Source organism: Hypanus sabinus, chromosome 16 (genome assembly GCF_030144855.1).
Source record: "Hypanus sabinus isolate sHypSab1 chromosome 16, sHypSab1.hap1, whole genome shotgun sequence".
Taxonomy (NCBI): domain Eukaryota; kingdom Metazoa; phylum Chordata; class Chondrichthyes; order Myliobatiformes; family Dasyatidae; genus Hypanus; species Hypanus sabinus.
Window position 1 is genome coordinate 64,252,855 of NC_082721.1, and position 15,202 is coordinate 64,268,056.

General features: G+C 38.5%; 1 protein-coding gene across 5 annotated transcripts in view; it reads right to left on the reverse strand.

Annotated features, from left to right (window-relative positions):
• Positions 1-15,202, reverse strand: part of cc2d1a (coiled-coil and C2 domain containing 1A) — a 111,430-nt gene that overhangs the window by 78,306 nt on the left and 17,922 nt on the right. For 4 of the 5 annotated variants that reach the window (XM_059991982.1, XM_059991981.1, XM_059991983.1 and 1 more), the window contains exons 3-8: positions 10,680-10,786; positions 8,022-8,114; positions 5,747-5,878; positions 4,998-5,334; positions 2,282-2,406; positions 797-869 (exon numbers count right to left, since the gene is read on the reverse strand). In XM_059991982.1, the coding sequence (XP_059847965.1) occupies positions 797-869; positions 2,282-2,406; positions 4,998-5,334; positions 5,747-5,878; positions 8,022-8,114; positions 10,680-10,786 (867 nt within the window). Of the gene's footprint in view, positions 1-796; positions 870-2,281; positions 2,407-4,997; positions 5,335-5,746; positions 5,879-8,021; positions 8,115-10,679; positions 10,787-15,202 lie in introns of those variants that run through there. The other variant, XM_059991985.1, reaches the window with a different exon arrangement.

Sequence of the window (15,202 nt, forward strand, 5' to 3'; positions counted from 1 at the left end):
CTTCTGTCTTCATGGTGTAGTTTTTGCCAGGATACTGACTCACCAGCAGTTGGACCTTCCAGATACAGGTGTATTGACTAAAGTCAATTGAAACACCTTGACTACTCACAGGTCTCCAAAAACAGATCTCTGTTTAACTAATTATGTGACTTCTAAAACCAATTGGCTACACCAGTGATGATTGGGTGTGTCATATTAAAGGGGGGTGAATACTTGTGCAATCAATTATTTTGTATTTTATTTGTAATTAATTTAGATCTTTGTACATATGTTTTCATTTTGACACGAAATAATCTTCTTCTGTTGATTAGTGTCAAAAAAGTCAAATCAAATTCAATGTGATTCAATGTTGTAAAACAAAACATGAAAGCTTCTGGGGCAGGGGATGAATACTTTTTATAGAGACTGTACACAAGATTAGCCGAAATACATAGACTAATTACATGTACATAAAATAACACTAGGTGCAGCAGTATCTGTACATAAGGTGACTGTCATAAAATGATAAAGTGGCACTTGGTAAGAGGAACTCTTCTAGTAGCAGCAGGGTTTATGAAAACGCAACTGGACAGTGACTGTCAGTGTAGGTAAGAGTTGTGGAGTGTTTAGTGGAAAGTGGCAGTGCATGGGGTTGAGTGAGATGAAGGGAGCTGAGGGGCTGTGGACAGAAGTGGCTGTCATGGATGTAGTGGTGGTGGGGTGTGGTAACAGGTGGAGGTGTTGGATCAACTGGCAGCTGGCAGAAGCTTGAAAATACACTGAAGTAACAATGTAATACTGATATACAAATACATACCAAAAGGGGGTGGCAGCTTAGTGAAATCCACAGTCTCTCCTCTATCCAGTGCCTCAAGAAAGGGATCAAATTTCTAATTTGAACAGAAAGAACAAAATGTTGTTAAACATGTGAGGTTAATTTACATTTTCACCATAGCTTCTAATAAGTATGGAAGTCAGTGGCCTAGCTGGAGTAATCACACCATTGTTTCCATCCAGATACTCCAGAAAAAACAGAAAGCAGAGGAAATCAAACACAAGGGATTCTGCAGATGCTGAAAATCTAGAGTAACACACATGCAAAATGCTAGGGGAACTCAGCCGGTCAGGCAGCATCCAAGGGGATTAAACAGTTGACGTTTCAGGCTGAGACTGAAAAGGCATGAGGAAGAATCTAAAATAAGGTGGTGAGGGGGAAGAGGAGAAAGCGTGATGAAATGAGAAGTGATCAGTGGAATAGGTAAAGGGCTGAAGAAGGATTCAAGAGTAAAGCTAGAATGGAGAATGGATAAAGAGGGGTGGAGGTGGGGAGAGAAATTACCAGAAGTGAGCGAAATCAATGTTCATGCCATCAGGTTGGAGGCTAACAAGACAAAAATGAGATGTTGCTCTTCCAACCAGAGGGTGGCCTAATCGTGACAGTAAAGGAGGTCATGGACTGACATGTTGGAATGGAAATGAAAAGTGGAATTAAAACTGTTGGCCACAGGGGAGTCACTCATTTTCCTCAAGTCTATTTCTACTTTCAATGGCTCAATGGCATCATGGCTGGGTTGTACCTACCATCTTGATCCACCCATTCTTAACAACACCCCAACACCCTCACTTCTTAACAACCTTTCGTTTAAAGTCCAACTTCTGTAACAATTTCAGTGGTATCAAGATTAGGAATGTTAACTGGAGGGATGAAGGTGGACACTTTTTATTTCAGGTTCAGAACCAGCTGTCTCAGATACTGATCAAATCATCCCATTACTATCCCAATCATTTCACAAGTTCTCTAACAGACACTCTGAACAAGGCTGTATACTAGTTAGTTAACTACACAAGTTAGTTGCACATAGTTTGGCATTCTGGTCCAGTTATAGAAACAACAGAAACAGTCCAAATACATTTCAGGTTAGATCCATGCTAATAGCAAGCAGACGTCAGTCTAGTGTAGGCTATGTAACAAAAATCATTTTTAAACCTTGTTCAGTGTTCACTTCAGGCTAACACCATATTGTCTTACAGATTCCCAGTTTGCTTCAACATATACCAAGGTGGGATCACATTTAATTTTTTTTAAGAACAGGCTATTGCACCTAATACATCATCGGTTCCTTCATTGCCGGAGAACACTATTCATAATTTTTAGTGTGAATCTCATCATTAATAAGTGAATATAGTCAAGCGGCCATAGTGGTGAATATACAGTACAATGTCCATTCTAATGGACCCATTTGGAGAACTCACATCCTGCTCAAATTGCTATTATTTAAAACAAAGTCAATATTAACCTCACCTTGCTTATTTGGTAGTATTTTGTTGCAAGCTCAGTGTTCCCATTACGTTTGGCATGCAGTGCGGCTAGTTTGTATTCTCTTTGCCGGCTCACTGCACTCTCTTTCATGCTGGAATTTACTGGTACTGAACAAAATTGAAAAAAACCATGAAATTACAGGTTTTCAATGCAATTGAGAAACCATGCCCATTGCTCCTTACAATGATACCTCACTCATTCCAAGAGAAATGGCCTGTAACTGTAGCACCAAACTACAAGGTGGAGAGCATCAGCTCTGTAAGTGTGTGAGAATTGGACAATCAGAAAGAACGAGAATATTGTTCATTCACATGTCAAAGAATTCAGCTCAAACTCAAACGTCTCTTTAATACTCTGCAGGCAAGAGACTAGAGTTTTTGCCTCAGCCAGCAACAACCTGGCCAAATCTACTTTGCTGTCCATTCACATTACATGGGAACACACACAAAATTCAGTTACATTTCACAATACAAACACTTACACCAAAACAGCGTAAAGTAAAATTGAAACATGGTCAGTAAAAGGAGGAAATTCAAAGTCAATTGTTAAAGTACATAAGAGTTCCCTTTTACTTTCAGTGAAGTGTTTACAACCCTCCACTGCTCATACAAGTAGCTTCAAAGTTCAAACTAGAGATATCACCATATACTTCCCAAGATTCAATTTGCAGGCATTCACAGTAGAACAAAGAAATATAATTGTATCAATGAGATATGACACAACCAATGTGAAAAAGACTTGCCCATCAGAAAAAAAGCATAAAATTTCACCTAAAATTTTAAAAGCATATTTTATTTTCCTATTACCTTCTGATTTTATTTAGGTTAGAAAAAAATCCTCTCATGCAGACAATTATATTTTCTAGATTCTTATTAATGCATTTTGATGGTATGAAGTTAGATTAAAATTTAAACAGCTTCAATCGGCACTTGTCTTAAAACTCCTCATATTTATCTGATATCTACAACCTCAGTTTCCATCCATAGAAATAACGTTGAAAAGTGAACCATATAGTCAAGTGGGACATGATTGATGGATATATAATGTCCATAATTTTAATACACACATTCGTACAGCCATACAAATTTAACTAATTCCTGATACTTTTGTACTCTGGAAAAATACAAGGACTGTTAGAGAACATTAGGATAAATTTGCTGATACCTAGATCTGTAATAATTTGGTCTTAACTACCTTGACAACCCTATAAGTTTATATTGTGGTTGACAAATGGGAAAATCTTAATCAGATGACTAGAATCATCACACGAGGAAATCTGCAGATACTGGAAATTCAAGCAACACACTCAAAATGCTGGTGGAACGCAGCAGGCCAGGCAAAATCAGAAGAAGTACAATCGACGTTTCGGGCCAAGACCCTTCGTCAGGACTAACTGAAAGAAGAGATAGTAGGTATCTTACTATCTTTTCTTTCTGTTAGTCCTGACAAAGGGTCTCGGCCCGAAACACTGAATGTACTTTTTCCGATAGATGCTGCCTGGCCTGCTGCGTTCCACCAGCATTTTGAGTGTGTAACTAGAATCATCAGAATTGTTTGTAGTCTCCTAACCACAAGGTAGCAGAAGAATAACATAGGTGAAGATTGCAATAAAGTCAAAAAATATAGTAGAAACACAATATCAGATTATCTCAGTATTGATACTAATTACATTGTTTCGCATTTTGTATTGATTAAAAGACATATTTTAATACAACTTATGACAAATAATTAAGTACTTTTGATATACTATATAATTGTTGCAATGCTTAAACTATCACTGTACCCAACAAGCTTGCAGAAAAGCCACAAAGTTGCCATTTAAGGTAATAGGATGGTTAAGAAGGGCTACAGTGTGCTGGCCTTCATTAGTCATGGGATTGAGTTCAAGAGCCTTGAGGTAATGTTGCAGCTTTACAAAACCCTAGTTAGACCACACTTGGAATATTGTGTTCAGTTGTGATTCTATCATTATAGGAAGAAAGTGGAAACTTTAGAGGGTGCAGAGCAGATTTACCAGGATGCTACCTGCATAAGAAAGTATGTCTTATGAGGAAAGGTTGAGTGAGCTAGGGCTTTTCTCTTTGGAGCAAAGGAGATGAGAGGTGACTTGATAGAGCTGCACAAGATGATAAAAGACATAGATGGAGTGGATGGCCAGAGGCTTTTTTCCAGGGTGGAATGACTAATTACAAGGGGCATAATTTTAATGTGACTGGAGCAAAGTATAAAAGCGAGTATCAGAGGCATTTTTTAAAAATAAACAGAATGATAGATGTGTAGAATGCCCTGCTAGGGCTAGTGACGGAGGCAGAGACATTAGGGGCATTTAAGAAATTCTTAAATAGGCACATGGTTGATAAGAGAAATGGATGGCTATGTAGGAGGGAAAGGTTAGATTGAACTTAGACTACGTTAAAAATGTTGAAACATCAAGGTCCAAAGGACTTCTACTATGCTGTAAGTCTTATGGTATCTGTTGTTATGCTACGTGACAGGTTTAACTTCTTATCCAAATGGCAATATCACAGACCCTCAGGACGGCAATGAAGAGTAACAGCTTACACTTTGTGATCAAGTTTCTGGAGTGGCACTTGAGCTCCCACCTTCTGACTCAGCCATGTAAAGCTACCCACTGAGGGGCAACAGCTACTTAAATCACTAAATAGAAACTGTACAACGCATGCAAGTATGACCCTACCTTCGTTATTAGGCACAGGGGTGGCTGTTCCGAGTTTTGCAGGTTCCAGCAGTGCCTGTGTGCTTGGCCTCTTGACTGATGGAGGAGTAACCTCGGGTACAGCTATCTTTGGCTTGGGTAACAATGGAGGTGCTGCCGATTTTGCTGCAGGCTTGGGGGGCTCTCTAGATACAGGAAGGTCTGTCACTGGAGACCGATCCTCCATCAAAGATGTTGAGGTCTCTGAGATGGGCAGAGCAGTTGTGTTATTACTTTTCCCAGAAGCCACAGCAGGTGGGATGTCTTCTTCGTTAATCTGCTTCCCTTTCTTCACAGATGTAAGCATTGATTGTAGAGTCTTAAAAAAAAGTAAATTAGTTAGGAAACTGAAAAAGCTAATTTGCAGATTTGCCCATCATCCACAACTTGGGTATCCTTAACCAACAAGCACAAGCAGTTCCCAACAGTCAAAAGGCTACAGTTCAAGCCCTAATCCACAATTTAAATATATAATCTAGGCCAACATTCAACACAGCAACAATAGTTTGAACCCAATAATCAGACGACAGAATGTTAGAATGAATAAACTCTTATTGGGAAAGCCTGAGAAGAGTTTATTTGCCCATGATGTTCTAACATCAATGCCGTGAAAGCACTAGCTGCCTTTTCAAAGTAAAGACATTATGCCACAGAAACAGATCAGGCTCATCAATTCCAATTGGATAAGTGTACTAACTAGATTTCAGACCATCAACTTTAAAAAAAAATACCTTAAGGCCACGTTCATATCTTCGTAATTTGGAACTTTCCCCAGATTGTTTAGCGTTGTCTATTGCACATCTGTACATCTCAATCCTCTCCATCAAAGTGCCTTCCAGCCCATCTGCAGCTGTTGTACTGGACTGTAATTAAAAACAAGCATGCACAATTAATATTAGAGCAAAATACTACCAAACACAATTCACATTATGATCAACATTTGGTCAATTCTCAGTATCAAACCAGGAATAAACTATTTAGATAACTTTCGATTGATAGAAAACTACCAAAAGAAACTTATAAAAAGGAACTAAAGGAACAGGAGTACAATCTGACTATAAACCCCTTTGAACAATAACCGAAGTTCTGTGGGGTAGAAAATTACAAAGATTTACAACTTTCAAAATTAATTATTCCCATCTCAGTTTTGAATGACCAATTATTTATTTTGAGATTGTACCCATGGAACTTACAAGAGAGCTTTTAGTTGTTCATATTGATTTAATATGACAATCTATCAACCGTTTCTAAATCATACTATGTACTGAAGCCCTATTAAGAACCAAACTCCATGTTTTACTTGAATCCAGTCCAGACTACTTACAAGTTAAAGATTCAGATGCTGGAAACAGGAGGAGACTCAGCTGAATTTCAGGTCTGAAGATAAATTTTAGTCCCAAAAGGATAAATCTGATTCCTGAAAATTAATCTTGGAAGACATCTTCAAAACTACATTCTACTATCAAACATGACACAAAAGGTCCTCAATTCAGACATTCCTTTCAGAAGAGAGTCACTGCAGAACTGCAGGTTACAAACCTTCAATCCAGTAGACTGGTAAATGAGATTAGTATGGATAGTTAGTTGATATCTGAAGTGCATGTTTCTGCGCTGTATGACCCTATGATGCTAATGTGGAGAGCTGCTTCTGAAACAATGAATGGTCTTCATCCAAAGGACAATAAAGGGAAGCCTTAGAGATGATGCAGAGATTTCTCAGGATGCTCCCGGATTACAGGGCATGTCTTATTAGGGTAAGCTAAGCAATCTAAGAATTTTCTGCTGATGGGAGGAGACTTGACAAAGGGTATACAAGACAGGAGGCAGAGAAGATGTTGGTCTCCTCTTCTTTTTCAATATTTTTATTAATTTTCACATAGAAGAATACAAAGTACATGAGGATATATATTATGAATCAAAAAAGATAAAATAGTACTGAATACATATTTAAATCACACTTGCAATCGCAGTACCCTATAATGATAATCGAACATGTACATTAAATTGTAATTTGAACTGTAATAATTTTATTATTAAAAAAAGAATCTAAACCCACTACCAAAGTCGAAGCTGTCTGGAAAAAGCAAGACGAAAAAGTCCTTATCACATAGCGATTTATGTTATTAGGTCTCCTCTTAAAACTAAGTTATGCAGCAAGAAACAGATCCACCATGTGTCCATACTGATCTCCACGGACAATCAGAGCCTTTTTCCTAGGGCAGAAATGGCTAATAATTTTAAGATGACTGAAGGAAAGTATAGAGGAGGATATCAGAGTTGTTTTTCTTTAAAACAGAGTGCTAGTTGTATACAATGTGCTACTGTGGTGGTGGCAGAAGCAGATACTTTTAGGGTCATTACTAGACTCTAGATAGACATACATGGATGATAGTACGATGGAAAGCTTTGTGGGCCAAAGGGCTGTACAATGCTGTACCGTTCAATGTTCTGTTTGCTGGAGCACCACTGATAAGCAACACCACTGTTTTCACAAAGCATCCTGGAGATTTCAGCGGAAAGGGAGCTGGAGTAAACCAGAAGCTCCAAAGAGAATTGCCTATTTTCTCCCCACATAATATTCAAGAGAGCACCTAATTTCTTAAATTCATTGTATTTTCTACAGCTCCTTAAATTGGACATGCAAAAGCAAGTTTATTCAGCTTTTCTGTTTAAGCTGCTTGTACTGATGTTAACCTTTAGCATCTTCTGCTTGTTCCCCGAATAATTTCTACTCAAGTACATAACCGTTAAATAGGAGATCCTAAACTATGGAAGATGTTAGTCTCCTCTTAAAACTCAGACATGCAACAAGAAACAGATCCACCTCCATGGAAGTGATAACCTAGCGGCAAAATTTGAGGACTGGTATTGTTCTTTGTTGTATACACCATTCTTTAAAGACTAGAAATTAAAAGTTTAAATTCCTCAAAACACAACTGCAAGAAATGCAATCTTAATAAATTTCTTTAATTGATAATACAAGAATGCAAATAAGATTTAAACTACCTGTGGAATTCTGTCAGTCGTAGGCTTAGCTTCTTCAGGGGAAGTGATATTCATGTTTGGTTTCTCTTCTTCAAGCACCTCATTCAGTTCTGCCTAGAAAAGTAGCAACTTTAACAGTCCAGAATTACATAGATTAAGCTAAATACAAACTAATGACTTAAGATCAGCTCAATGCATCACAATTGTAAAGTAGCTGAGGCATATTTCTTTTAGTATTGATAGTTGATGACTTCAGAGAATAGTCAGAGATTGGAGAAACAAAAAGGATTTCAAACTGGCAGAAGGATTTAAATTTATTGATTTGATCTTGCAACGCATAGGACTGCCCTACACCCAAGAAATAAATTTGAAAGGTCATTGTCTACAATTGCTTTGCATGTTTGCCTCTCAATAAGAGTGCTTTCCTTAGCATTTACCAGTAGAATTGAAATCTCTAACAGAAAATGGGGTGGAACATAGCATCACGGTTAGCATAATACTATTACAGCTCCAGCTGTAAGATCAGAGTTCGATTCTCACTGTTGTCTGTAAGGATTTTGTATGCTCTCCAGGTGACAATGTGGATTTCCTCTGGTTGCTGCAGTTTCTGCTCACATTCCAAAGACATATGAGCTTGGGTTAGTGAGCTGTAAGCTTGCTACGTTGGCACCAGAAGCATGACAACACTTGCAGGCTGCTTCCAATATTCACCGATTTATTTTGATGCAAATGGTGCATCACACTGGATGTTTCAATGTAGCTTTATTGCCCATCTAATGTAATGAGATAAAAGATTTATTCCAGAAAATTAAACCATGTTGCTTTGCTGCCATTTGAAAAAGAAAATGACTTGCTCTTCATTGAGAGGAAAGGTCACAAAGTAATTATAGACAAGGAGCTTTTACGATTTATTTCTGAAGCATAGGTCAGTCATATGCATTAATAGATCAACAAATCCCTATTCCTGCAAGAGCACAAAGAAAGAAAAAGACCCTTCATACCCACAGAATGTTCAAATTGGCTTTGCAGCTAATGAAGTACTTTTTGAAGGTGGTCACAGTTGTAGTATAGAAAACACAGCAGCCAATTTGTACACCACAAAATTTCAAGCAACCATCAAGGTACCATCACTAGGTAAACTATTTTCTTTGTAATAGTTAAAGGATGACTCTTCTACCTGGAGCACTGTTACAATTTAATACTAAAGTTGCAATCTAGATTCCCAAGTCTCAGAAGTGGTCCTCGTTAGTGGTTAGACACAATACGATAAAACTGCCAGCTCTTGGCCTTCTCTGCAATGGTAATTTTCAGATCATCTCAGAAGAGATAGAACATTAAAATAAAGAGAATAACAAAAGCACGATGGCAAACAAAATGCATACAATAACATAGAATAACAGAGGGAGAACAAGGCACACCAAAGATATAACTTGATGGTTAAAACACTGTCAACACACATCCTCATTATACTATGCCACTTTAACTGTATTTAGTTTTAAATTTTACTTAGAGATACAGCACAGTTACAGGCCCTTCCACCTCAACAAACCCACACTGCCCAAGTACACCCACGTAACCAATTCACCTACTGACTCGTAGGTCTTTGGAAAATGGGAAGAAACCAGAGTACCCAGGGGAAACCCATGCAGTCATGGGGGGGGTTGGGTGGGCCCTTATATGCAGGGCCGGGAATTGAATCCGATCGCTGGTGTTGTAAAAGTGTTACACTAACCACTATTCTACTGTGCCACCCCTATGCTATTGTTATTTTAATTCTACAAAAAAAAAACCTAGCTTTTCATTGCAAACCTGTTGGTAACACGTGGCAAACATCACAGTACAAGGAAGCTTGGCAGTAATGGCAATGAATAGTTTAACAAACAGCAAAACTAATAAAAATTATTAATCAAAAATCTTGCTTTACTTCACGAAGGTATTGCTGCTATTAGCCTAAATGGCAGAGGATAGAAAAGCTCAAATCTCGAAGGGAAAACATAGTGGTGTGACCAGTGATACCTTGCACAATGGCTGCACTACAGATAAATGAGACATCAGACGTGCCCTGTTTGAGCACATTAACAGGATACATTGGGTCTTCATTGTATTCTTCAAGTTAATTTGCAACAAACCCACTGGAATGCAATCAGAATAACAGACACATTGAACTAGTTTATTTAATGTTTTAGAAGTATGGGGCTCAATACTGAGACTGAACATTTAATAATCCTCTTGTACCAGATGACATTTCCAAGACACTCTGTTGACTCTTGAAGCTTCAGTCATAGATCTATCTGTTAGTTTAGATTGGTGGCATACAAAGATCAAAATAAAATTACTTAAGTACAAATAGGTCACCAAATACTACCCTGACATTAATTTTCTTGTAGGCATTCACAGTAGAACAAAGAAATACAATAGAATCAATGAAGAAAACTACACAAAGACTAATAAGCAACCAATGTGCAAAGGACAAAGAATAAATACAAAAGTGCAAATAATAGCGAGAAATAATATTGAATAATACTGAGAAATGAGTAAATAAATAATACTGAGAATAGCTGTAGGTGTTGGGTCACAGAGAATGCTTCAATAATTACCTTTTATGTAACAGTTATCCTCTAGCTTGGACATCACAAAAGGGGTGAAATGTCAAAAGGTTTTTAAGGAAGATATATTTACCATCAAGTCCGGGTCATCATCATCCATATTATCATCACTGTCTTCTTCATCGAGGTCCTTCATGCACAGTGCAGCCATTTTTTCAATAGCTTCCATGGGGAGTGGGGCTACAGGAATAAAAAAAAATCAATCATGACATTAAGCTGTTTTATTCACAGTTTATTCAATGGAATGTTTTACTACATTATATTCCATTTGACATACCCCCATCAACAGTTCCCTAAAGTCTCTTCACAATGCACTGCTATCATCCACAAACTTGGATACATTAGATTTAATCCCCTCATCCAAATAATTGTAATCATAAATTGAAACAGTTGGAGCCCCAGCACCCTTCCAGTGGCATCCCACTAGTCACAGTCTCCTAACCCAAAATGGCCCATTTATTGACTTTTCAATTTGATAGCATTTTACTCAGTTCTTTGTGCTCTAAACCCATTCAATAACTTCTTGTGTGGCACTTCAAATACCTCCTGAAAATACAAATATGTCATAGACAATTATTTCCCAACTCCTCCTACCCCAAAGCTTTACCTATAGATCTGGTTACAATCTCAGAAGATGGCAACACATATGCCAAACTAAATCCATGTTAACTTCACCCAATTTTCCAAGTACTGAGTTAGTAGATTCTACCATATTCCATGGTCATGCTATCTGGTCTGTGGTTCCCTGTTTTCATCTCCCTCTTTTCTCAAATAGTGGGGTTACATTTTCTAACTTTCAATCTAACCAGATGCTGCCTGGCCTACTGAGTTCCTCCAGCATTTTGTAGGTGTTGCTTGGATTTCCAGCATCTGCAGATTTTCTTGTGCATCCACGTGTTTCAGCCAGGTCATCTGATCCAACCAGACTCTTATTGAGTACTTTGGTGAAGAAACACAAAACAAAGTACAACTATAATGGCACTGTATTAAGTGTTTTTATAAAGTGATACAGTTCTAGATGACCACCAAAAAGAGAAGTATTCTTTCAACACACACAAATTGCTGGAGGAACTCAGCAAGTCAGGCAGCACTTAAAGAGAGGAATAAATGTTTGACATTTCCGGCTAAGATCCTTCATCAGGATTCTCGGGGCTCAGCCACAAACACTGACAGTTTACTCCTCTCCATAGATGGTGCCTGACATAATCCTGCAAAATTGTGCATGTTGCTCTAGATTTCCAGAATCTGCAGTTTTTCAAGTTTACAAGATTTGTCAGGGTAAAATATACCCAATCCATTGTAAGGATTAGAAGTTGTAGCAGGGCTTGAATATGATCACCTCTTATAAAGTTAAATCAAGTGACATAAACCACAACAGGGCTTTGCTTTCAGGTGAGCTCAGTGTCTTGTATGCTAGCTTTGACCATGGAGGAACCATCACAAACTCACACTGCCCCCAATGATCCTGTGATTTCAGTCTCTGAAGCAGACGTGAGCAACCTTCAGGGAAGTGAATGAATGAAAGGCATCCAACCCAGATGGGGTTCCTGGCCAAGTAATAAAAATCAGTGGTGTTCAACTGGCTGGAGTGTTTAACCTCTCATTTCAACAGTCTGAGAAACACACCTGCTTCAAACAAGGCTTCAATTATACTGGTGCCCAAGAAAAATGTGGTAACTTGTCTCAATGACCATCATCTGGTAGCATTTAGTTACAAAAAAAAGTTTGTGAAGCCTTTGTAGTTATCTGGTTTTCTGCATTAATTACTCAAAATGTGGTCTGATTGTCAACCAAGTCACAATAATAGACAAATACAATCTGCCTAAACTACAACACACAATTGTATTTTTCATGTCTTTATTGAACAGATTGTTTAATCACAACCAGGCAAGAAAAAAAGTATGTGAACCCTTGTATTTAATAACTGGTAGAACCTCCTTTAGCAGCAAAACCCTCAACCAAATGTATCCTGTAGCTGCTGATTAGACTTGCGCAATGGCAAGGAGGAATTTTTATACCACTCCTCCATACAAAACTGTTTCAGTTCATCAACATTTCTGGGACACCTTGTACAAACAGCCCTTTCCAGGTCATGCCACAGCATCTCAATTGGGTTAAGGTCTGGACTCTGACCTGGCCATTCAAAAACACGAATTGTCTTCTTTTTAAACCATTCTCTTGTTGATTTACTTTGTGTTTCGGATCGTCTTGTTGTATCATCCAACTTCTACTGGGCTTCAGGAGGCACACCACTACCCTGACATTCTCCTGTAAAATGTCTTGAGACAATTTTTAATTCATTGTTCCCTCAACAAATGCAAGTTATCCAGGCCCTGAGGCAACGAAGCAGCCCCAAACCATGACGCTCCTTCCACTATACCTCACTGTTGGGATGAAGTTTTGGTATTGGTATGCAGTGCTTTTTTTCTCCAATTATAACAGTGTGCATTTCTGTCAGAAAGTTCAACTTTTGTCTCATCTGTCCACAAGAACATTGTTCCAGAAATGTTGTAGAACGTCCAGGTGGTCCTTTGCAAACCTGAGATTTGCAGCATCCCCTCCCTCCCCTCCATGGAGAGCAGTGGTTTCTTCTGCAGAACACCATTTTTGTTCAGTATTTTCCTCATGGTGGACACATGAACTGAAACTTTAGCTAGTTCTAGAGATTACTGTAGGGCTTTTGCTGTTACCCTCGGTTTCTTTTTCACCTCCTTCAGCATTGCAAGTTAAGGTCTAGGTGTGATCTTTGCAGGATGTTCACTCCTGGGGAGAGTAGCAATAGTACTGAATTTTCTCCATTTGTAGACAATTTCTCTTACTGTGGCTAATGAACACTCAGGTATTTAGAAATGTTATTGTAGCCTTTTCTAGTTTCCTGCATCGCTACAATTCTAAGATAGTCTTAAAGTTAATTTGATCAAGGCATGGTCCATAAACAGATTTTTCTAGAGAGAGCAGACTCTGTCAGTAACCTGACTTTGTGTGTCTTTTTTAAAAAATATAGGGCAGGGCAGCTTTACAACCCACACTTTCACTCTCATCTCATTGATTTGATTGGAACACCCGACTCTAAACAGCTTTTGTTGAAGGCATTACCTCAGAGGTTCACATTCTTTTTTTGAACCAAGGCTGATTGTTTAAGTGGGTATACCCAGTATAGACGATACAACTATTGTTTGCATGTTATTAGCTTAGGCAGATTCTGTTTGTCAATTATTGTGATTTAGATGAAGATCGCGCTACATTTTTGTAAGTAATTAATGCAGAAAACCAGGTAATTGTAAAGGATTCACAAAATTTTTCTTGCAACTGTATACCCAGTGATGAAACATATCAACTCCTGCCTGAGAAGCGACTTAGATCCACTCCAGTTTGCCTACCAGAACAACAAATCCACAGCAGATGCCATCTCATTGGCTCTTCACTCAACCATGGAACATCTGAACAGCAAAGATGCATACATCAGGATTTTTTTTTATCAATTACTGCTCAGCATTCAATGCAATCACCCCCTAAAAACTAATCAATAAGCTTTAAGACGTTGGCCTCAATCCTCCTTCTGCAAGTAGATCCTCAATTTCCTCACATTTAAACCTCAGTCAGTTTGGATTAGCAATAACATCTTCTCCATGATCTCAATCAGCACAGGTGCACCATAACTGTGCTTAGCCCCCTGCTCTATTTGTTTTACACTTATGACTGTATGGCTAAACACAGCTCAAGTGTCATATTCAGGTTTGCTGATGACACTACTGTTATAGGCCGAATCAAAGGTGGTGATGAATTAACATATAGGAGGGAGATTAAAATTCTGGCTGAATGGTGCTGTAACAACCACCTCAGTGTCAGCAAGACTGATTATTGACTTCAGGAGGAGGAAACCAAAGCTCTATGAGCCAATCCTTCTCAGAAGATCAACAACTTTAAAGTTCAGAAGGACCTTCCCTGTGCCCAGCACACGACTGCAGTTACAATGAAAGTATGACAGCACTTCTACTTCCTTAGGAATTTGCAAAGATTTGGCATGACATCTAAAACTTTTGACAAACTTCTATAGACGTGTAATGGAGAGCACGTTAACTGGCTGCATTGCAACCCGGTATGGAAACACCAATGCCTTAGAACGGAAAATCCTACAAAAAGTAGTGGATATAGCCCAGCCATTTACGGGTAAAGCCCTCCCCACTATTAAGCACATCTATACGAAATATTGTCACAGGAAAGCAGTATACATCATCAGGAAACAACCTCCCCCCCCCCCACCCCAATCACCACCCAAGGCATGCTCTCTTCTCATAGCTGCCATCAGGGAGGAGGTACAAGAGCCTCAGGACTCACATCATCAGGTTCTGGAACACTTATTACTCCTCAACCATCAAGTTGTCAAACCAAAAGGGATAACTACACTCAATTTCACTTGCCCCATCATTGAAATGATCCTGCAATATATGGACTCAATTTCAAGGACTTTTCATCCCATGTTCTCAATATTTATAAATTATTATTCATTATTATTGTTATTACTCTTCTTGTATTTGCACAGTTTGTCACTTTTGAACAGTGGTTGAATACTCAAGTTGGTGCATGTTTTCATTT